At 39.9% G+C, this 22,815-nt stretch overlaps 1 protein-coding gene across 3 annotated transcripts; it reads left to right on the forward strand.

Annotated features, from left to right (window-relative positions):
- The first annotated feature begins 1,175 nt into the window (after positions 1-1,175).
- On the forward strand, positions 1,176-22,556 carry Cstf2 (cleavage stimulation factor, 3' pre-RNA, subunit 2, 64kDa). Of its 3 annotated transcripts, XM_005406940.2 has the most exons (15): positions 1,176-1,589; positions 2,669-2,747; positions 3,084-3,253; positions 4,195-4,331; positions 4,644-4,763; positions 4,878-5,015; positions 6,237-6,360; positions 10,764-10,826; positions 13,264-13,323; positions 13,979-14,120; positions 14,959-15,134; positions 15,401-15,693; positions 19,414-19,524; positions 20,258-20,383; positions 22,346-22,556. In XM_005406940.2, the coding sequence occupies exons 1-14, from the start codon at positions 1,532-1,534 to the stop codon at positions 20,378-20,380; spliced, it is 1,794 nt and encodes a 597-aa protein (XP_005406997.1). In that variant the 5' UTR covers positions 1,176-1,531; the 3' UTR covers positions 20,381-20,383; positions 22,346-22,556. The 3 variants fall into 3 exon arrangements, with proteins under 3 accessions (XP_005406997.1, XP_005406998.1, XP_005406999.1); XM_005406941.2 differs by lacking the exon at positions 13,264-13,323 and having other exon boundaries at positions 1,177-1,589; XM_005406942.2 differs by lacking the exon at positions 2,669-2,747 and having other exon boundaries at positions 1,177-1,589.
- The last annotated feature ends 259 nt before the right edge of the window (positions 22,557-22,815 follow it).

The following is a 22,815-nucleotide window of genomic DNA, read 5'->3' on the forward strand; positions in this document are numbered from 1 at the left end:
ATTTGATAAGAAAGTCTGGTTATCCTAAATATTGTCATAAAGCTATCTCAGTAACTACAGTGCTATCTAAATTGCTTGACCATGAAAACTACCAGGAGCATTTGTTTAAAAATAATGTCTTTCAAATTTCTTGCTGGGAATCCCATTTTACAGACTTGGGATGAAACCCCAAGCATCTCTACTCCTACCACCCTAGTTGAATCTTTTGTCCATCTAAGTTTGGAAAACATTAGGTTAAAAATATACTTGCCCATACATGCATTTAGCAAAAGTTCACCACAGTGAAACAGTGAGTAACCCCAAAACTTTGAAACTGTGCCTTTCGTAGAGCTGTAAATACTCCTTTGGGTTAGTCTACTACACAAGACGTTCTATAAGTCACACAATGATCGCAAATGGACTCCAGTCATGGAAGTAGGAATATTCTTCCAAAACTTTTTCCCCAGAATTACTCCTTGAAATGATACAGACTTTACAAGTGTAAAGTAGCACTTGTTTCTCTTTTCTAAAATATTTCTTAGATTTCTACCTAAGACTTATGCACACTCTCTTCTAATGTGTATGGAATAAAAAATGTCCGTGCCTTAAATTCTGTGCCTACGGTATTATCTACGATTTCCTTTTTCAGACAGCAGTTTGCTCGAACACAGCCCTCTTCTTTTTCTTCCCTAACCCTGTTTTCAGGTGCTCTGGTACTGATTTCTTTCAACCCCAGGAGGATCTGTCTTTAGAAGGACTGGCAACTACTGTAGACCTGCATGCCACCGCCCAGGAGCATGGGCACCAAAGTATGGCAACAACCAGTCAATGATATTTTGTTCAGTTTCCAAATTTTGCCTGCAAATGTGCTCTACTGCACTGCTCCACTACTAAGTACTCGAAGCCCATGGACTCCAAGTGGGGTCTGTTCTCTGAATCTCCACCCCCTCACTAACGTTACAGCCTTGACATTAAACGCAGTGTATCTTCACCTTCTTCGGTCTGCCGTTACAGTTGGCTCATCTCAATTCGCACACCCGCAACTTCAGCAAAATACGGCACACGCTGCTGGGGCGGGCACACGCTGCTGGGGCGCGCACACGCTCCTGAGGCGCGCACACGCTCCTGGGGCGCGCACACGCTGCTGGGGCGGGCACACGCATCCCGCCCCCAATAGGGCGGGACTAAAATGAAAGTGCCCAAGCTGTTACCAAATGACTTCTTTATTACCACGGTAAAGCCGTCGCCGCCATCTTTATTGTGGCCAACTAATACTTGCGTCAGCCTAAAAGGAAAATTAGTAAGGAATTGTGCAGGCAGGTAGCCTTCAAGTTAGCCTGGCCCCGTCCGAATCCCACGCAGAACGGAGTTAAGCCCTCGGGGTAAGAGTGAGTCCTTCAAGTCACAAAACGCGCGACCGCCGCGACGACGCGCGGCGGGGCGGGACGGGGCGCGCTTCCGGGTGCCGCGCGCTGCGGAAGCGCGGTCGGAGCCGCGATCGCGCGCAGTGAGGCCGTGTGCCGCGGGCCGCCGGAAGCCGCTGGAGAGAGCAATGGCGGGATTGACTGTGAGAGACCCTGCCGTGGATCGTTCCCTACGTTCTGTATTCGGTGAGAGGCATTCTGTGGAACCAAGCAACAGGGAGGGACAGAAAGAGGCAGGGGAGCGTCGAGGAACGCCCTCTTGCACCTCCCACCTCTGCAGTCGCCACGAAAGCTGGCGATGGGTCGGGCTTGCCGTTTTCCCTGCCTGTCCTGTGGGGCGGCCGACCTCGTGGGCAAAGAAATGCTTCTCTTCCTGAGGCCTCTGAGGTTTTCCTCGGTACCAAGAGAGTTAAACGAGTGTTCATCTTCTATGCATTACTCCTTCACGATCTCCGATTATTTTTGTGGAAGAAAGGGCGCACGGTAACAGCGCCTTACTGTTCGGTAGTACAGTACGTCTTACTCCCATCCAGAATGCAGATTATATCCTGAGTGTCTAGGTCCCTGTATCCAGTTTCTGCCCTCTCATAAGGATTTACATCCTTTGCTTTTTACCTGTAACGTTTTAGTTTATCCATAGTCATAGCGGATACCTGACGTCTAGGTGAATTGCAAATAAATGAATGAAAGAAAGAATGATCAAAACCCCTTTAGAGGAATTTTAGAGAGGATTTAAACTATTCTAAGTAATTTTCTTGGCTACAATACATTGTTTTTTAAAATGTGGTTTTAAAAGCATCCTTCCAAAAGAGACATGACAAAACAATAAATTTTAAACATCCTCCACAATGCCCATCGTTTTCTCCCATAAGTGTATGTATGTGTAGAAATGTGGATATACGACCTGTTTTTAAAATTGTAATAGTTTTAGTAGTCACTGATAAAACTTGGAGGCCTCCAGGTAAATACCAATGCTTACATACTTCTGTTAGTCAAAATTAAGGACAAGCTAATACTTGTCAGATCCAACAGAACTCTGAGAGTAGTATGAATCCCTTTGGGATTTTGTCTCAGTGGTTTGTTTCCCTTATTGAGAGATCTGGACACATAGAATCCAAGTGGGTTTTGGAGAACACCATTTTGAGCCAGTTGTTACATATTCAGTAACATAAGTAGATACTATGTGATCTGTGTGTAAGTAGATACATTCTCACTAAGGCTCTAGGTTACAAACTCAGAATTGTAACATGTTATCTATTCCTTAGTGGGTAACATTCCTTATGAAGCTACTGAAGAGCAGTTGAAGGACATCTTTTCTGAGGTTGGACCTGTTGTTAGTTTCAGGTGAGATCTTCTACTTTTTGGTGGGAGATTCTTAAAAATCGCTGCAAATTTGGCCTGTAGCAATAATGGCAAGGGTTTTTTTTATGATAACTTCTCACATGCATTTTATTTTTGTTAACTGCTTTATTGATATAATGTACATATGCAGTTCACATTCATTCTTACCTAAAAGATTTTTTTTCATTAAAAATGTTTTTAAAATAGTTCAGTGAGGCATCTGAGTTATAAAGTTAGTTATATTACAGTGAGCCAAATTAGAGCCTGGCAGTGTTAGCAGAAACTTTGTATAGTACGTGTATATAGTATTTGTGCCTGATAGTTGGTTTTGCTCTCCAGATTGGTATATGATAGAGAGACAGGAAAACCAAAGGGTTATGGCTTCTGTGAATACCAAGACCAAGAGACAGCTCTTAGTGCCATGCGGAACCTGAATGGGCGTGAATTCAGTGGGAGAGCACTTCGAGTTGACAATGCTGCCAGTGAAAAGAACAAAGAAGAGCTGAAGAGTGAGTATACACCCAAGTTGTATGCATTATGAGTTAGTAGAGATGTAACAATGAAAAATTTCATGATATGTTTTAGAATATAACACACAGCTTCTTCACTTGGCCAGCCTGAGGCGCCTGAGTTGGGGAAGTAGTATCTTTGAGGAACAAGGTAATATTGACTTTAGTAGAAATCTTTTGGGTGCTGAGGAGTTGATTTCCACTTAGATGAATTCAGTTCTACCAAGCCATTAGTAGTGCTATGTCATTAATCAGTCCTGTGACCATATTGCCAGATCTGTAGCTGGTGTGGGTACTAAGGCATTTTTATGGCTTTTTTCATGAGGCAGTAGATCCAGCAGTTCTGTCTTAAAGTTAACAGCTTTGTCTATGTAAACCGTTTTCTTGTGAAATGACTTGTCAAAAGAAGTCAACAGCTTGATTCTCTAACTTAGGTTAATATTGTCCATCTGTGTGACCACAGTGCCAGCTTTCCTCTAAGAACAGAAAATGTGGGCTGGGCGTGGTGGCGCACGCCTGTAATCCCAGCACTTGGGAGGCTGAGACGGGGGATCATTGCGAGTTCCGGACCAGCCTGGGCTGCAGAGTGAGCTCAAGGCCAGCCTGGACTGCAGAGTGAGACCCTGTCTCAAAAAAACAAACAAAAAGGACAGAAAATACATTCTCATCTTTTTTCTCAGAAACAAGATTTTCAGATGATTTATTTCTCAGATTCAGAGAATTTTAAATTATCAATTGGTGTTTAAAAGCAGCCTTAGAAAATAGATACTTGGGGGCTGGGGATTTAGCTCAGCGGCAAAAGTGCCTGCCTGGCAAGCGCAAGGTCGTGAGTTCGGTTCCCGGTACCGGAGAAAAACCAAAAAAAAAAGAAAAGAAATACTTGAAATGATTTAGCTTTTTATTTTGCCTGCCTAACTTTCTTGTACTGTCTTCCTGATCAGGCCTTGGCACTGGTGCCCCTGTCATTGAGTCACCTTATGGAGAGACCATCAGTCCTGAGGATGCCCCCGAGTCCATTAGCAAAGCAGTTGCCAGTCTTCCACCAGAGCAGATGTTTGAGCTGATGAAACAAATGAAGGTGAGAGTAGGCTCTAGCTTATAAATAAAGCAGTTCACATCAGATTTTCAAGGAGTTATTGATAAGTTATGAATTAATGGATCTAGTTCCTTGAATGCAAAAAGAAGTCGTGTCTATAGATAAGCATTCATTGTACCTTCAGTATTCTATGTATGCACAGTATATTTTTCTACACAAACAGACTTAGCCTAAATAATTTAGCTGAGATTAAAAGCCTGTGAAATATTACATCTCTAAGATGAGAATGTCTTTAAATCATAATTTTTAGGTAGTAAGTATTGCACCTGATGATAAATCTGCTTTTCTTCTCAGCTCTGTGTCCAGAATAGTCCCCAGGAAGCACGGAACATGCTGCTTCAGAACCCACAGCTGGCTTATGCTTTGCTGCAAGCACAGGTAGTGATGAGAATTGTGGATCCAGAGATTGCCCTGGTGAGTGCTTCCCTTTCTTTTATGGAAATGGTAGGCTAAACTTCGAGCAGGATAGGAACTACCTGATTGTCTTGTTGAACAGATTGCTCATTGGTTTGTGTTTTTACTTTTTAGAAAATACTGCATCGCCAGACAAATATCCCAACGCTGATTACAGGTAATCCTCAAGCAGTCCACGGTGCTGGGCCGGGCTCAGGAGCCAATGTGTCAGTGAACCAACAGAATCCTCAAGCCCCTCAGGGCCAGCCTTTGGTAGGGATTTATCCCTTAACTTTTCTTTTACCTGTCTTAGCATGTCATTTTCTTTTTAGGAAATTATATTGAAAGAAGAATGATCAGAAGCCAGAGATGATAATTTTCATTTTGAGGCATAAGAGCAATTTCTGGGTTGTAGAGCACATGGCATCTGAATGAATACAGATTCCATTCCAAGTTTTTAAATCAAAGAAAAACTTCCTGCATTCCCTTTTCCTATAAGTTAACTTTGTTTATGCATGGCACTCCATTATTCCATAGCATTATCTCATTTAATCCTCACAAAAGATGTGTGAGGTCAACATTCTTACTAGCTCCATTGTCACCAATGAGAAAAGTAAAGCTCACTGCCCAATTATGACACAGAATGCTAAAGCCAAAAATATTAATACCTGTACAGGGTTTTTTTTTTTGAGACAGGATCTTGCTGTGTAGTTCAGGCTGGTCTTGAACTCACTGTATGGCCCAGGCTGGTGTCAAACTCTCAGTGATCCTCCTGCCTCAGCCTCCTCAGTGCTGGGATTGCAGGCATGTGCAACCATGCCCAGCTAGTATATTTAAAAACTGAAAATTTTCTATATGGCAGAGGGAAGGCAAAATAAATACCAAAGACAAATGACAAAATGGAAAAAAAGTGTTTGCCACACATATGATAGACAAAAGGCAAATAACTTAATAATCTTTAGTGGTGTTCAGAAATGTTTTATTGCTACATTTTGCTACTAGCTGCTTTCCTCTTTGTCTTCTTGAGTTCAAGGCACTTTTTTGTCTTTAACTCTTATTGCTAAGCCCCAGTTGTGAAGTCAAGAATGTGTGCTGAATCCTACCTGTCACAGATAAGATTTCTTGGGGCTGGGGATTTAGCTCACCGGCAAAAGCGCCTGCCTGGCAAGCGCAAGGTCATGAGTTCGGTTCCTGGTAACGGAAAAAAACAAAAAAAAAAAAAAAAAAATCTCCACAGATAAGATTTCTCAGTCTCTACACTAGGATGTGCTCCATCTTAACTGTATGCACATAACCAAACAGGTGGCATATTTTGCAAATTGCTCCTGTGGAATTCAAAGTATGTGATAAATCTGATGTCACGAGACATGCTGTATAAAAAGGGTGCTTGGTAGACTATTTGGGACTGCCAATTTTAAGACAACCATTGGGTCCTAGACTCAATACTGAGTCTGCACAGAGGCATGTCTATACTGTAGTTTTTCTCTTGGTCAGGGTGGAATGCACGTCAATGGCGCACCTCCTCTGATGCAAGCTTCTATGCAAGGTGCGGTTCCAGCACCAGGGCAGATACCAGCTGCTGTAACAGGACCTGGCCCTGGTTCCTTAGCTCCTGGAGGTAAGTTTCTTTTAGAGACTTCACCATTTTGTTACTTTGATAAAGTATTGTCTTAGCAACTACTGCAGTGCGACCAAATTATGTGATAATAGGATCTTGATGTAAAATTAGTATATAGCTAGAAAGTGTATATCCTACGTGGAGGAAATAGATTATCCCTTATATACAAATTCTATATGTCTTGTGATGGTAGGAAAGTAGTAAGCACAAAATACAGTAAATCTTCAGATTAAAGAGGGAAGTGATAGAAAGAATGGAAACTAATCAAACCAGGAAAAATAGAAAAGACAATATAAAATAAGTGATAAATATAGACTAATGTGGAAGGAATAAAAACTAATATAGTCTTTATTCTGTTAAATGTGCATGAACTGAATTCTCCCGTTAAAAGCAGAGATTATTAAGTTTAAACTTACAGGCACAAAACACATGGATAAAGTTGCATTTCTATAAATACAATCAAGCCAACCAACAAAAAGAAAATTTAATAGCTGCACATTCATTGAAAGCATGTAGGTAGGCAGTTAATAGAGTGTTGCTATTACACTTGTAAGTTTTCATTGTTCAACAATTGTCATAAATTCCTCATATGAGATACCTGTATTAACACATGGTGGAGTATCAGTCTTTATATTTTTTATGCAAACTTGTTAATTTTTTTAACCTGGGTTAGATTGACACCACCACTACTCATAGAAGATAATTAAAATCTAAATTCTTCTCTTTTGTAGAGAAACCAGTCTACAGAGCTGTTGACAAAAGAATAGAAGACTTTCAATGAAATTTTAGCAAATGCATAATTTTCATTTATTCACTTTATCTTAGTACAGCTATAGTTTTATTATCTTTCAGTGAAAGAAATGGGTTCTATATTTTATATATTTCTGAGTTGCATGTGCCTTGCTTACCTTAAAATACCACCACAAGTTCTACTGTGGTCCTACTGCACATGACAAGTATGCAAGTGTGCATGACAAATATGTTATGAGGCTCATTACATGACTTAACACTCAGAATGATCTGTAGCCTGTTTACTGAGCTGAGTGCCTTGACCATATACTTCTGTCCAACCAACATCAATTGCTACAGAAATTCCTAAATATCTGCACTGCATTTCTGTATTTACTATGTCATAAACTGTTAACATGGGTTCTAGATAAGCACCAGCTATGGATCACACTTTGAGTAGCATTGTGCTAGTGAACAGAAAATAATATGCATATTGAAGGATTAAATAATAAAATCAACAAGTTCCACTTAATATATAGAGGATCCTTTGTATCTTGGCTGCAGAATGTACTCCTCACTCCAGATGACCACAGAACAGTTTAGAAAAACAAAACAGACCACGTACTTAGCCATAAAATAAAACTTTAACAAATTAGAAAAGTGGAGGTTTTATAGACCACATTCTTAAATTATAAGTCAGTAAGATTAGAAACATAATTAAAAGTCAGCTGAGAAAAATCTTTACTTGGAATATTGAGGGCCATACTGTAATTAATCTTTGAATTAAAAAGGAAATAAAAAATTTATAAATTATGTAAAGGAAAACAAAAAGTGTGTATGTACTTCACAAAAAAAAGTGTAGGAAACAGGGAAGGCAGTGCTTAAAGAAAAATGAATGTTCTCAAATACCTGTATTAGAAAAACTAGTTTTAAGGAATTAGAAAAGTCAAACTAGAAACACCAAGAAGAGGAAATTAACATGGTAAAAGTTGAATGAAAGTGTAAGATTTAAATATACTTTTAAGTGATATTTTTTGAGTTTGTAGCATTTATACTTCTGAATTTATTATTATTATTTTTGGGTTTTTTGAGTCAGGGTCTCACTATGTGATGCAAGCTGTCCTTGAACTCAGTTATGTATCCCAGACTGGCCTTGAACTCAAGGTGATCCTCCTGCCTCAGCCTCACATAAGTGCTAGGGTTACAGGAGTGTGCAGCCACACCTGGCTCTGAATTTATTAAAATTTAAAACTTTATGAAGTTTTTTAGGTTACCCTGTACAAAGCTCTTTGACAATTGCTGAGAACAGGGAGAACAACCTAGTAAAAAAGTGGACAAAGAAAATTCGCAAGAATGTCATAGAAGAACAGAACCAAATGGCCAATATAAACACATTTATTTACAGGTGGGGGATTACAAGTTAACAATGAGAATGCATGAAAACCCATCAGGCTAGTAAGTATCAAAGAGAGAGATGACCTTGATAGAGAAAGTGGTACTTGTACATTGCTGATAGAAATGTGAAGTTCTTCAGCCTTTCAAGAAAGGGATCTAACATTGAAAATGAACATACATGATGTCCCACAAATTCCACTTCTGGGAGACTAACATATACAAGTAAAAATGCTGTTACATAATGATGCATGATACAAGAAATTACGCTCATAATGTTTTCTGCTATCCTTTTACTCATATCCTGAGTTTTGTATTGTCTTAATGATTGGCTTGGATCAAATGAATAGAATAAAAAGATGGCTAGAAGGGAACTTTGAAATTATTTATACTAGTGGTTTTCAACCTTTATGTTAGAGGCTTATGTAAGGGACTTATACAACACGGGTTGCTGCAGTGAGGACTTGGGAATTGGCAGTTCTAACAGATTTCATGGTGCTACTGATATTGCTGGTATGGGAACCACGTTCTGAGAACCACCGTTTAGACCAATTTATTTTACTGATGAGAAAGCCTAGGAATGTATTCATTTTATCAAATCATTTGTTCAGAGTCAGTTATTTTAAGGGCAGGTCACGGGATTCTTTTGGCAACTCACTTTCCCCAAGGACTTGATTTTTTTGAAATTCAGAAAACGTATAATAAAATTCTTAAAACATTTCTTTAGGTTCTTAATCTAGAGCTCTTTGGTTCTTGGCTTATTATTTGAAACAGAATGTGATATATATTTGCCATTTTAGGGAAATGTTAATGAACTGCAAACAGGTGAGCCTCTCTTTTTCCCCACTCACTGTCTATATTTCTCCTTTGAGGGAAGAAAACTATGGCTATGTGGAAGGGACCATACATGGACTTGTGGTGCCTAAGTACTCTTTGTATAGAGGTCATCATACCCCAGCTGGCGAAGGTAGACAAGTGGTTCTAAACCCTGTTTAACCTAGTCCCTTTTCATAATAGATATTTTGCAATGACTTTACTATCCTAAAAGGAAATGCATAGATGACATAACCTATGTACCATTTCAAAAAGTCAGTATAATGCCCTAACTATATAATGAGAGGTAAAAGGACATGCATTTATAATATACCATTAATATGTAAATGTTTGGGCACAGTTGCATTAAAAAACAGCATGTGTCAGGTGTTCATACTGTTTCTCCTGTTTGTCAGTTAGCATGTGTCACGTGTTTGTACTGATACCACCAAAGTAAAAACTAAAAATGGGGCAGAGGCATTCTTTCGGCAACTCAGATATTCCAAAGACTTGATTTTTTGAAATAGAGAAAACTTACAATAAAATTGTTGAAACAAATTGCACACCATAATTTACCCTGTAATTGCATTTCTGGCAAGTACTCGGTAAATACATAATATATTTGCACTTGCTCGCTCTCTCTCTCTTTCTGCCCCCCCCCCCACACACACACAGTGCAAACAGCTGGGTGTCATCATGATCATCTGCTGTAATCCCAGAGCTCTAGAAGGCTAAGGCAGGAGGTTTACAAGTTCAAGCCTAGCCTGGGCAGTTGAACCTCGCAAGACCCTGTCTCAAAATAAAATAAATATTTTTGAAAAGGGTTGGGGATATAGCTCAGTACAAAGGTCCAGAGTTCAGTCCCCAGTACTACAAAAAGAAAAATACAAAAAGTGCAAAGAACCATTGTGTTTACAAGTAAAATAGACTGAGTTTCTAATTTCAGGTGACTATAAGCAGGTTTTCAATTGAATGTTTAGTAAGACATTTGAAAGTTTTGCAAGACATGAGGTAATTCTTGATTTTGTAGGACTGTCTCACACATTTCAGGACATTTCATGTCCCTGGCAACTTCTCTCTCAATGCTAGCTCTGCCCTCACAAATCTCTGTCACAGCTGAAATAGTACCTACACATATACAGAACACCCAGGGAATAAAATATACTGCCTTTCGTTAGAGGAGGTCTGTGGGTAAGTGGCATTGTTTTCTTGTATTTCAGAACAGCTTTCTGCCATGGCTTTGATAGTCACTGAGAGGAAGTACTCCTCCCGAACTGACTTCCGTCACTGAAGGATGAAGTATACTAAGAGACCCCCTCTTAGTTTTAACTGCATTGTTGAGTGATAGGTACCATCTGCTTTTGTAGATTTTCTCCTGTGAAGGCAGAATAAAGTAAGCTTGGCCACTATTCTATCTTCTTTTCCACTGTACTGATTTTTGTCTTTCTTTCCTGCCCTTTATCTTCCAGGAGGAATGCAGTCTCAACTTGGGATGCCAGGAAGTGGACCAGTGTCCATAGAACGAGGACAAGGTAGAGAAATATTAATGTCTGATTAATGTGTACTGGACTTGGAAATCTTCCATCCCTGCATTCCCTAATATGACAGCCACTAACAATCAATGGCTATTTAAATGTTAATTGAAGTTGAATTGAATTAAGTAAAATTTATAACTCAGTTCTTTCATCACATAGCACTATAAGTGCTCGGTAGCTATGTGTGGCTAGCGGACACTGGACATGGCGGATATAGAGCATTTCTGTCATCACAGAAATTTCTGTTGTACAGTGCTAGTGTGAATTTTCCCCTAGTGATTCAGAGCCAAGCTTTACAAGAATTGATGAAACAAATGGACCCTTTGTTTCTTAATAGTCTAATGACTTGTTGACCTGTTCTGTCTCCCTCTGTGGATTTATCTGTTGCCTTAGTAAGGGATTTTAATAGTGAGCATATAATATGTGCATAGGTGTTAGAAGACTAGATTTAAACCCCAGAGCGCACTGGGAGGGGAGTCATAGATCTGATAAGCCTACTTGAGAAATGTCTGTTGTATTGTGACAAATGCTGTATATAATGCAGCAGCCACTGTGAAGTCTCGGTTATTTCTCTGTGTTCCTGGAATGCAATAGTTGAAAATTGAGGAGGAGACAGGGAGAACACTAATGTTCATAAACAACTTTGTGAGGTAGGTGGTAGCACCTCAGTTGCATGCGAAAGAGTTGGAAGTTCAGAATTTTAAGTTACTCAGAGGGATAAGGTAAGTAAACACTGACATCTAAGTATTAAGAACTGGACTTGGTAACTGTTTTCCAACAAGAACATGGCAGAGCTAAGATTGAGAAGCCTAACTGCAAAATATATCCCTTTTTTTCTCTACATTGCCTCTATTAACATGTTCCCACTGGCTTGCACCACTACTGGTATAAATGGATCTAATCACTTTTATCAGTCTTTTTACTAATAAAGTTGATAAAAACTGCCCGATGGGGCAGTCATGCATGTACCGCCAGTGGTTCAAGCCGCCTGGCAGCAATACATGAGTTATGGCCCTATTGTAAACATGTTAACTTCCAAAAAATATTCTTGAATGTATTTTACCCTTATTCAAATATTGGGTCCTTGTGATGGGAAAAGATTACTTTGGACAAGCGTAGAGAAATTTAAGTTTTTTCTTATTAGCATATGACCTGTGAGTGAAACTCATTTAAAAAGCTAAGTAAATATATACTGGCCAATGATTTGTACACTGGGATTGGTGGTTGAAATGATAGAATAATTTCTTTCTCATTAGATGATGATAGCAGGACAAACTCCTGACCAAACACCTCATCTTTTCTCTAAGCACGCCATGCTGTGCTGTTGTGTGCTTCCACCCCGCCTCGGTCAGGAGGTAGTACGGACCCCAGGTGTGTTTTTGCAGAGGTGAGAAGGGACTAGGACTTTAACCAGCCCGTCAGTCAAGCATTAGTTATTTAATACATACTTCCACAGCTCGGCTTCCTACCATTTGTAGTTATCTTCACTTGTGTGGTTAAAAAAAAATTAAAGGGCAATGACTCATTTTTTGAAAGTATTTTCAAGGCTGTCTTCTTGAGACAAAAAGAGATGAGCATTCTTTTATGGTTCCCTTCAGTACTCAACATAAGAAGCAAGAATCTTTTTATTTGTACCCAGGTTCTCTTACTTTTTCTGGAATCCTTGTGTCTTTAGCGCATTCGTAATGGTGAAAGGAGACAGTTTAAGAAGATACTTCTTGCTTTCCTACCACCTTTGTTTAGTGTTGATGCCTTTGTCATCTCGTTACTTTTTGCTGCTGTCATGTTTGTTTATTACCAGTAACTTGCTGTGGAAGATGCTTTTGTGTAGAATGATACTGTCTTTGTTCATCTAAAGTTCATTTGCTGCCTTTACCCTCTGAATACTTTTTTAATAGCAGAAAGGTTTGTGCTTTAAAATATGACAAAAATAGTACTGCCCCATGTCTCATGGCCTCTTCAGAATAAATCTCCCATTCTAGACTCAGTGCAATTTCTTTCATGTTTTGCTTCTGAGAATGTTTTATGTTCAACGCCAACTCTTCAGTATTTTGTTTCTTCTCTTTCATAATGGTATTTTAGGGAGATTTAGGGGAAAATGTATCAGTAACAGAGAGAAAGATTCAGAATCACTGGTTATTCCTGCCCAGATAAACCAGTGGCCCACAGTTTCCCTTTAGGAGGCTATCTGGTCAAAGCGGCACCATTTCACATACCCAGAGGAGCTTTTATAGCTTAGGAAGATTTTGTAGCCAGAGACAAGCTAATGAACTCTTGGCATTTTAACTTAAACGTATAAATCTCCAATCTCCATACATATATGTTTCTGTGTGTGTGTGTGTGTGTGTGTGTGTGTGTGTGAGAGAGAGAGAGAGAGAGAGAGAGCTATTTTAAGTGTCTACTCTTTCTCCTTTTAAACTTAATGCTCACCTAGGAACCCTACAACACTCGCCAGTGGGACCCGCCGGGCCTGCATCAATTGAGCGAGTTCAAGGTACCCATTGTATCTGCGGGTTTCCTTTTGCTTGTGGTGTTCAGGGTGGGACGTTGAGAGGAAGAGAGCTGCTTGGCAGTCATCCTCACGTTCAGAACCCAAAAGGGTAGTGCTTTTGGGGGTTTTTTGGGTTTTTTTTGTTTTTGTTTTTACCTGTTGAGGCCACAAGCCTAAGATTGACCTCTTCACACAGGGCAGAGAACATGGATGATATGGGCATCTGTCCGAGGCTGTACTCCCTCCCTACTGGTGTCAGGAGGCTTGGATGGAATAGCAGTCTGTAAGGAGACAGCGGGTTCTTGCAGAGCCATGGCAGTGTTCACATATGCCAAGACCCTACCTCTTTTGTGCCTCTGGTCCTTGAACTAAGATTGAGTAGATGGAAAACCAGGAGCATAAGTTTCTTCAGGTCGCAGTGCTAGTCCTTGGCAGGTTGCTCCCCAGTTTGCTCTTTATAAATTCCATCCATACCTCTGACATGGCACAGATTCTGCCTACACCCTGCTTCTGTTCTTGAGCTGCAAGAGGATTCTGCTGTGGTGAGGTTTCACCCACTCTAAGGTGTCTGAATTATGTTGTCAGTGGTATATAGAGTCATTTCTTGTTTCCTTATGTGTCCTTCACAGCAGTAACTCCCTGTTTGTTTTCCTGTCAGTGCCGATGCAAGACCCTAGAGCCGCTATGCAGCGGGGATCCTTGCCTGCCAATGTCCCAACTCCTCGAGGTCTGTTAGGAGATGCTCCGAATGACCCACGGGGAGGCACTTTACTCTCTGTAACTGGAGAGGTAGAGCCTAGGTAAGCACTGACAGATGAAACTGAGAAATCAAGATTTTTCCTTGCTTTGAGAACAAAGTCTTTCTGCATCACTTGTACCTGTTTGCCTATTTCAAAGGTAAATATTCAAGGTCACTGTCCAAGACTAAGCACTTCTCATAAAGCAGAACTATATAGTTTAGTTCATCACTTTAAGCTAATCTGGACTTCTACATTTTGAGAAATACACATATCTGGACAAAGGAAACTTAATGGTAGTGGTAATATTAGTAATAGCAATACTGACAGTAGTTGACATTAATGGAAATTGTATCTCTGACTTAGCTCCAAGTACTTTACCTAGATCATCATATTTGGATCTATACAACCTAGATTGGGCATGTAGCTCAGTGGCAGAGTGTTTTGCCTGCCACGCACAAGGCCCTGTGTTCTATCCCCAGCCCTTCAAGCAATTAATAAATCCACACAGCCCTAGAAGGTGGATATTATTAGTCTCATTTGACAAATGGAGAAGCCAAGTCATGGAGAAGAATGGTAATGTGCCCCAAATCATGCATCCTGTAATAACTGAGAGAGCCTAGATTTGACCCATTCCGTTTGAATCTAGAACCTGTAAGTACAAGTTTGTGTGCCCATTATACATTTAGTGACTATCTGTTAATTCCTCCCTAATTATGAGTGCTCCCAATTGGAAATTCTAGACTATGTGGATTTATGCCACTATAGCTTCACTTCTGTCCATTTATTGACTAATGTTTATGTCACTTCTTGGTCAGATGTTTACTTACTGATCTTCTAGTTGATACTTTATTGTTGTTGTTGGTTCCGTTTTAAATATAACATTTTTCTCCACCTGTAGAGGTTACCTGGGACCACCTCATCAGGGTCCACCCATGCACCATGTTCCTGGCCATGAAGGCCGTGGACCGCCCCCACATGAGATGAGGGGAGCGCCAATAGCTGAACCCAGACCTCTAATGGCAGAGCCGAGAGGACCCATGCTAGATCAAAGGGGTCCACCTTTGGATGGTAGAGGTAAGGGAAGACCATGTCATGAAGCTAATTTGTAGTTGTGGGTTAATAAAAACTTCAGCTATCTTTATCTCTAGTGTGGAATAAGAACTGCTAGGGAAATATGGTTGGTAAGCATCAAGGTTTACCTGCAAGTCTGAGAAACTAAGGAGGAGTCATGCGTAATTGAACGGAGATCTGATTAGAAGAATAGATGTCCGTCTTTCTTGAATTGTTAGCTCTTATAATACAGGTGAGTAGCTTCATGGGGTTTTCTTACAACTTTACAGGTGGAAGAGATCCACGGGGAATAGATGCACGAGGGATGGAGGCCCGAGCCATGGAGGCAAGAGGTTTAGATGCCAGAGGAATGGATGCCCGTGCCATGGAGGCTCGTGCCATGGAGGCCCGCGCCATGGAGGCCCGTGCCATGGAGGCCCGTGCCATGGAAGTCCGAGGGATGGAGGCCAGAGGCATGGATACCAGGGGCCCAGTGCCAGGCCCTAGAGGACCTATACCTAGTGGAATCCAGGGCCCCAGTCCAATTAACATTGGGGCAGTTGGCCCACAGGGATCTAGACAGGTGTGTAAAGTCTTGGTCTATTTAGGATGCTTATTGAGCCTGATTACTACTGCCTTCTGACTAGAACTATTTCTCACACTAGGTTCTCCCTTTTTCTGTCCCTTGGGAGGTGATTTTTCTGCCCACCAGGATTGTAATCCAAAAGAACAACCTTACTCTACAGTTTCAATAACTATTTCATCCAGAGTAGGACCCTTGAAAATTTAGAGGCCAGAGGTACTCTTCACTGGGAGTACAAACCAACATCACCTACAAGATGTCTTCCAAAATATACTTGCCAGGATCTCAGCCTAACTCTCAGCAGCTCCGTCAAGATCCAGGCATGGGTGATTTGAAAAACTTCTCTCAAACCGTTTTGTATGTGCAACTCAAAGAACCACTGGCTTAGAATATCTGACGAGCGGTGGTCACTTAGGTAATCTTAGCTTTGCATAAACGGGTGTTAATCTGTTGTCATCACAAAACCTGAGTAAATACTAAAATAATGAACAACTGAAGTTGTAAACAATGAAATATATACAACTGGTCTGTCTCTTCTCTCTTCATTTCCCTCTGTTGTGTATATCTACTCTGTGGTTGCCATCTCTTCCTTTATCGCATTTGATTGTGAGGAGGTGGTATCTTCCTTCAGTTTTTATATGTGATACTTTCGTTTCCCTCTAGTACCGCCACCTTCCTTTTTCCTCCTTCCTCTGCATACTTCTCTCTTCCTTCTTCGATGTGTTTGTGTGTCTTCTTCCTTTTGTGTGTGTGCAACAGGAGAGAGAGAGGAAGAGAGAGAATGTTAGAGCTGAAATGGAACATGTTGATCACATCTCAGTCAACTAGTCCCCTAATTTTATAGGTTTGGAAGCTGAGGCCTAGAAACTCAGGTGACTTGACCAAATTGACATAACTAAAAAGTGGCAGAGCAAGGAACAGAGCCCAGTGTTTTTTCCGCCATGCTACACTGTCCTAATATCTGCACATTTGTGTGCGTGGATATGTGTGGGTGTCTACCTGTTCCCTCTTACTTTGAAATTAACATATATTTTTTTCCTGGAATGTGCAGGCTGTTTGTCAAGTTCTGGTATTAAAAAACAATGTGCTTGTGGGCCTTCATTTTTATTATGCCCTCTATGTTCAATAACCTCAAAATAATTTTTTTATGCATCCATTAGGAATTATCTACTGAGTGCCCACTATGTGCCAGATATAGATCTAGATATTGCGGATATAGCATTGGGAACAACAAAGTCCCTGCCCCTGTGGAGTTTACATATTAGCTGGAGAGAGACACAACAAATAACTCCATAATGTACTTACAGAATTCTGTAGAGAAAGACATTGAAAATAATACTTAGAAGACCATTTCTGAGTAGTACCTTAACTCGTTACTCTGTAAGAGTAGGGATTTTGGTTTTGTTTTTGGTTTTTTGGAGCTCCGAGGATTGAACCTCGGGTCTCATACATACTAGGCAAGCACTCTACCACTGGGCTACATCTACCCAACGTAGTTTTTATTAATAATCTATTAAGCCAATTAGCTCTAAGGAAAATAACAATTTCATCTTCAGACCTTTTTAAATATTTTAAATTTAGTATGTTCACTTAGAAATACATATAATACACACTAATCTATAAAAAGTATATGTGAAAAACCTCAGCTCCTCTCCTATACCTCTCTCACTTGTGATATATTTTTATTTTTCCCTCTTTCACTGTTCTACACTTAGTCTTTTTACATAACAATGTGTCCATATTTCATCATTTGAAATAAGATTTTGAAAATTTACAGTCCATCCAGTTAGAAACTTATGAATAACATTTATTACTACTAGAGTGATTATGTAATTTGTTATCCACAGGAGGGCTTTTATTGTTTGTAGCAGGGTCTCTTAATTCAGGCTGGCTTTAGACTCACTGTGTAGCCCAAGCTGGCCTGGAACTCATGGCAGTTCTCCTGCCTCAGCCTCCCAAGTGCTAAGGTTATAGGCATGTGCCACCACACCTGGCTAGAAGGACATATTTGAAAGTGAAGCCAGGCATGGTGGTGCACACCTGTAATCCCAGCACTCGGGAGGCTGAGGCAGGAGGATCGTTGCAAGTTCAAGGCCAGCCTGAACTGCATAGTGAGACCTTGTCTCAAAAAAAAGAAAGTGAAATAGAATGGTGTTAGTAATTTACTCTGAGGCAAAAGCGTAAACTGGGATTGTCTTAGACAAACCAAAATGTGTAGTCACTCTTGATTGTACTTACCTGCCTGGAACAGATGTTCCTGGAAACTTAGAATAGCCATTAGTGAGTGGTTATTTCACATGACAGTACGTAAAGTTAGAATTAATAAGTAAGTTTCAAATAGATTAAGTTCAGAGATGTTTCAGATCCATAACAGATCATTAAGGTTCAGACAGGTCTCCAGATTTAGTATTGATAAAGAACAAAATGGTGATAATCTGCAGTCTGCACAAAGCTGTTCTAATGCTTCATCTACCCATTGTTTAGGAAATGAGTTAATGCATATAAGTGAAATCTTTCAGATAACAGAACTATTTACCAGATTTTAAAACTTTTAACAAAAAATTATTTAGAAGATATATTTTATGCTTCCATTCTTAAACAGGATATAAACAGGGTAATCATTTTTGATTACTCAAGGTCTTCATTAAGTAGATCCATTATTGTATATGCTGCAATATAGGAGCATAGTTGCCTCTGGCATGATTTCTGGTGTCCTTTACTGTCAGGCTGACACCAGGCTTTTTACATTACTGCCATAATATCTGCTCCTAACTGTTTATCTGTATTTTAGTTTTGCTTCTTCTGATCTTCTGGGGAAGCACATATCCAGTTTGTTAACAAGTTGTGTTTAACAAGAGTACCTAGTCTCTGCGTGAATACCCGACTGCAAACATAAGTCTGGTGTAAGGGTGCATCTAACTGTTATGCTAGGTTCTCAAGGTCTTTTCTTATTAAACACAACTTGTCTTCCAAAGGGTTGTACTCACTGAAGAGCCTAAATTTCCATAAGAGCTTCTCGACCTTTTGGCAAAGATCAAGTGTAGTATCTGTTCTTATCAGTTTAATATCTAAATTTCCATAAGAATGATATTGCACTTTATTCTTTTACTCGGGTCAGTCATATTTTTTGTATTGAGCAGAAAGCATCTGCTTTATATTTTCCAAGATAAACTATACAACGCAAATATAGGGTAAATAGTTTTGTCATGCAAGGCCTTCCCATTTCCTTTCTGACCCTGACATTATGATCATCTCTACCTTATTTGTGGGGGAAGGCCTTTAGGGATGAACCACCTGTTCCTGATTGTACTAGTGATAGCAGCTCTGTGAACGTAGCTTCCCCAGCGGACCAGCATATATTATAGAATCTGTTGGTTTTCATTTGTGTTTCCACATAGCACTTAATTGCAGGGTGCTCTCAGTTTTTCCTGTGCTTATTTGGCTGCATGTTGTTTAGTTTGATGGTATCCAGTTGCGCCATGTGATTTTTGTGGAAAATGTTGAAGCTGTTGAAAACAGCTGTGTCTAATTTGCTGCTTGATCTCTGGCTAAACCCTGCCTTTTGTCATTACTAACAGTACAAACAAATCTTCAGATTCATTGATTTGCTTTTTTGCTCAGATTCATATAGAGATCATAATTTTTCACATTGTTACTGTATTCAGGTTACCTACATGTCAGGAGCTCTGAAAAATCTCTTTTCTCTTTTTGTGTACGTAGGTCCCAGTCATGCAGGGAGCAGGCATGCAGGGAGCAGGCATGCAGGGGGGGAGCCAGCCTGGTGGTTTTAGTCCTGGGCAAAACCAAGTCACACCACAGGATCATGAGAAGGTGAGCAACACTGACAAACTGCCTCCACATTCACAAGTCCAGCCCTTTTGATTCCTCTTTTCACAGTTACCATATGGCGATCCTGGGTCTTCAAAGTCCCTTTGGAGGTGATGTTTACTCTTAGAACTCTTTTATGATCTTATTGCCTGAAAATTTGTGGACCTGGTTATAAAGTTCTTAAGTGGCTGTACCTGGCAGCTTATCTTACATTTCAGACTGATTTAGCAATAGCAGATTGTTTTGTGCAGACCCGATTGACCTGAAAATATAACGCCCTTACTTCCTCCCCTTTCTACCTTATCCCTAGAAACAATAGTAGATTCCCCATATCTTTTTTATATGTGGCCGTTGTGGGAAGCTCATGTCTGATGGAAAGGCTAACACCTGTGAAAAGGAAAGAGTCAAAACCGTACTAAAAACTGAAGAATTCCCAGGGCTCACAGATAACAGCTTAGCCTGCAGGAAGTTTGATTTGATAAAGGTGTCTGTTTTGAATTGCCTAATCTTAGATACTTTAATTTGTACTTATTCTTTTTATTATGCCTTTTTCTCACCAGAACTTTTTTTTTTTTCCTTTTTGGCCTGCTCTTTGTTTTCTTTGTGTGAAGTATCATTCCTTTTCCATTTTGCTTTATATCCCAGAACAGTAGCTTTTTGAACAGAAGCTGGAACTGTTTTTTTTGTTTTGTTTTTTAGCTACCATCAACTTACTACCTTCTTTTCCTCTGCACAGGCCGCTTTGATTATGCAGGTCCTTCAACTGACTGCGGATCAGATTGCCATGCTGCCTCCTGAGCAAAGGCAGAGTATCCTAATCTTAAAGGAACAAATACAGAAATCCACTGGAGCACCTTGAAAGGTGAGCAGACTTAGTCCCACCTGAGCAGGACTAACCCCTTGTGTATTGGTGTATGCACTTTCAACCAAAAACAGTGTTCTCTCTGAAGCGCTCAGTCTTCTGCACTGGATGCTGTTTACCCTGGGTAGTCAGCACCTTGATGGTAGGGTAAGGCAGTAGAACATTTGTTCAGTTGTTGAATTGCTTATATTCTTTTTTACCCTTTCCAAGTGACTAGATAATACACTATCAGTTTAACAAAATGAATCAGATACTGCACTGTAGAAAATTAAACACACAAAGCCCTGCTTCCTTGATCTCATTCCCCAAATAGAGCCCATAGTTTAGCCTGTATCCTTCCAGAATCAGTTGTATTGTTTTATTCCAAACTGCCTCATCAAAATGGAAAAGTACAAAAGATTTCAGTAAAATGTGTAGATACATCAGTTGCTAGTACTTGTTTTCTAATGACTATTTGGATGTGAAACTATTACAGCACATTTAAAGTAGTAAATATCCACCATCACCCTCGGTTTCTATACATTTTGGGGACTACGGTACACCGCCACCCTTATTTTTCTTGCTCGTCAGTCAGGTGAAAAAGATTCAGGTAAACTGCCTCATAAATAATCATGTGACTTAACTTGACACATATTGTTATTTCTTTCAAAGTATTCACTCCCTCAACATTGTATGTCATAAACAATTCTGTTTTCCAAAAAAGTTTAAAATTCACATTGACCCAATATCTATTGGAATATCTCCTTTTGAATATCCTTTTTACTCTATCCGTGTTACAATTTCCATCCACATAGTATCATATAATACTGAACTCCCAGTAATTAGCAGTTTTATTAAGTATATCATATTTAACCCATATTTGTAATGTCTTTAAAACATCCGAACTGCAAATATGTATCATATCTGTTTTTAGACTTTAATTGACCGAACTGTGATCGGAAGATATCATAGATGGATGGCTGTGATCTAAACTTTTGATATGACCAGCACTTTGACTTTTTGTCCAGATTCCCCCAATACTCTATTTCATCAGTAAAAACATGGACTGTGTATTATATTCAAAGGAATTTCCTTATGCCAGAGCAGGCATTCTCTGTAATGTGAGAAAATTACTGTTTTTAAATAGTGCAGGCAGAAATATTTCTGAAAATTGTTTCATTCTTCTTGCTGATGGGATAATTGATTTAAAGCCGTGCACATTAACCAGAGGGCAGGGTTTTGTCTGTTTTTTACCTTTTAAAATAATCATAGATTCACAGGAAGTTGAAAAATAGTACAGAGCCTCATGTCCCCTTCAACCAGCTTCCCCCAACAAGAACATCTTTTTGCTATGTAGTATAAAACCAAGAAATTGACATTGGTACGTTACTGTGAACTAGACGATAAACCTTACTCAGTTTTGACCACTTTTTAAAACCTACACTAATTTATGCCTGTGTGTGAGACTACAACTGCAATTTTATGTGGGCAAGATTTTACTATGTCTGCTGGTATTTGTACTTACTGTGGCTGGTCCCTCTCTGCCATCACTGACAGGATTCTTTATGATTACCGTTAGAAATAAGTGTTTCTCAGCCAGGATCAGTTTTGCTCCATAAGGGACATTTGGCCCTGTCTAGAGACATGTTTGGCTGTCAGAGCTCTAGGAATATAGTATGGCACTGAACTTCAGTGCGCACAGATCAGCGATCTTCCTGAACATGTAGAAGGTGCAGGATATTCACCTCCCCACCCATATCACGGAGTGCTCCAACTCAAAATGTCAGTGTAGCTGTGCTTGAGAAACTCTGTTACAAAGGATGATTGCTTTGGGCAGGCAGGAGACAAACATCTAGAAAGTCTGTCCCAGCAGTTTGATCTTATGCATATCCTCCTTGCCTGGCCTTTTTGTCTTTTTCCTGATGTTTGGGGAAGAGAATTTGTCTCTACTTCTAATAGCTTTTTCCCCACTTTTTCTTACAGGTTTTCAAAAATACCTGGCAACAATTCTGGAAGTTAATTCCATAACATTGTTGAAATGTTGAAAGTAGGTGAATTCTGCAGCCTAACCCTTGAATGACTCAGATTGGTGCCAGGTGGAGGACTCCCATCACCTTCCCTCAGAACAAAATCAGCTCCTCTTATTGTTTTAGTTTGTATATTTTCTGTGACTTCAAATAAACTTTGAACACAATTTTAGTACACTGCAAATTAATCTACATGACCTTTTTGCTTTTAAAAAGCTGAGCTCCAAGAATGAAACCTTCAGTGTATTTTCTACCCTTGCTGCAGCATTGGACTTTAATGTTATATTGCCGTTGCACTGTGTTTACTGTAGCTTAACCACTTATGGCTCTTCATGATAATTGGAGAACTTCTCCGTAGCAATGTTTGCTGGAACTTGGTCTTTGTTTAGTTTGCTTTCAGCAAGAATTATAAGGCTTTATCCTTTG

The sequence above is a fragment of the Chinchilla lanigera genome, unplaced genomic scaffold (assembly GCF_000276665.1).
Source record: "Chinchilla lanigera isolate Chin_1 unplaced genomic scaffold, ChiLan1.0 scaffold00102, whole genome shotgun sequence".
Classification (NCBI taxonomy): domain Eukaryota; kingdom Metazoa; phylum Chordata; class Mammalia; order Rodentia; family Chinchillidae; genus Chinchilla; species Chinchilla lanigera.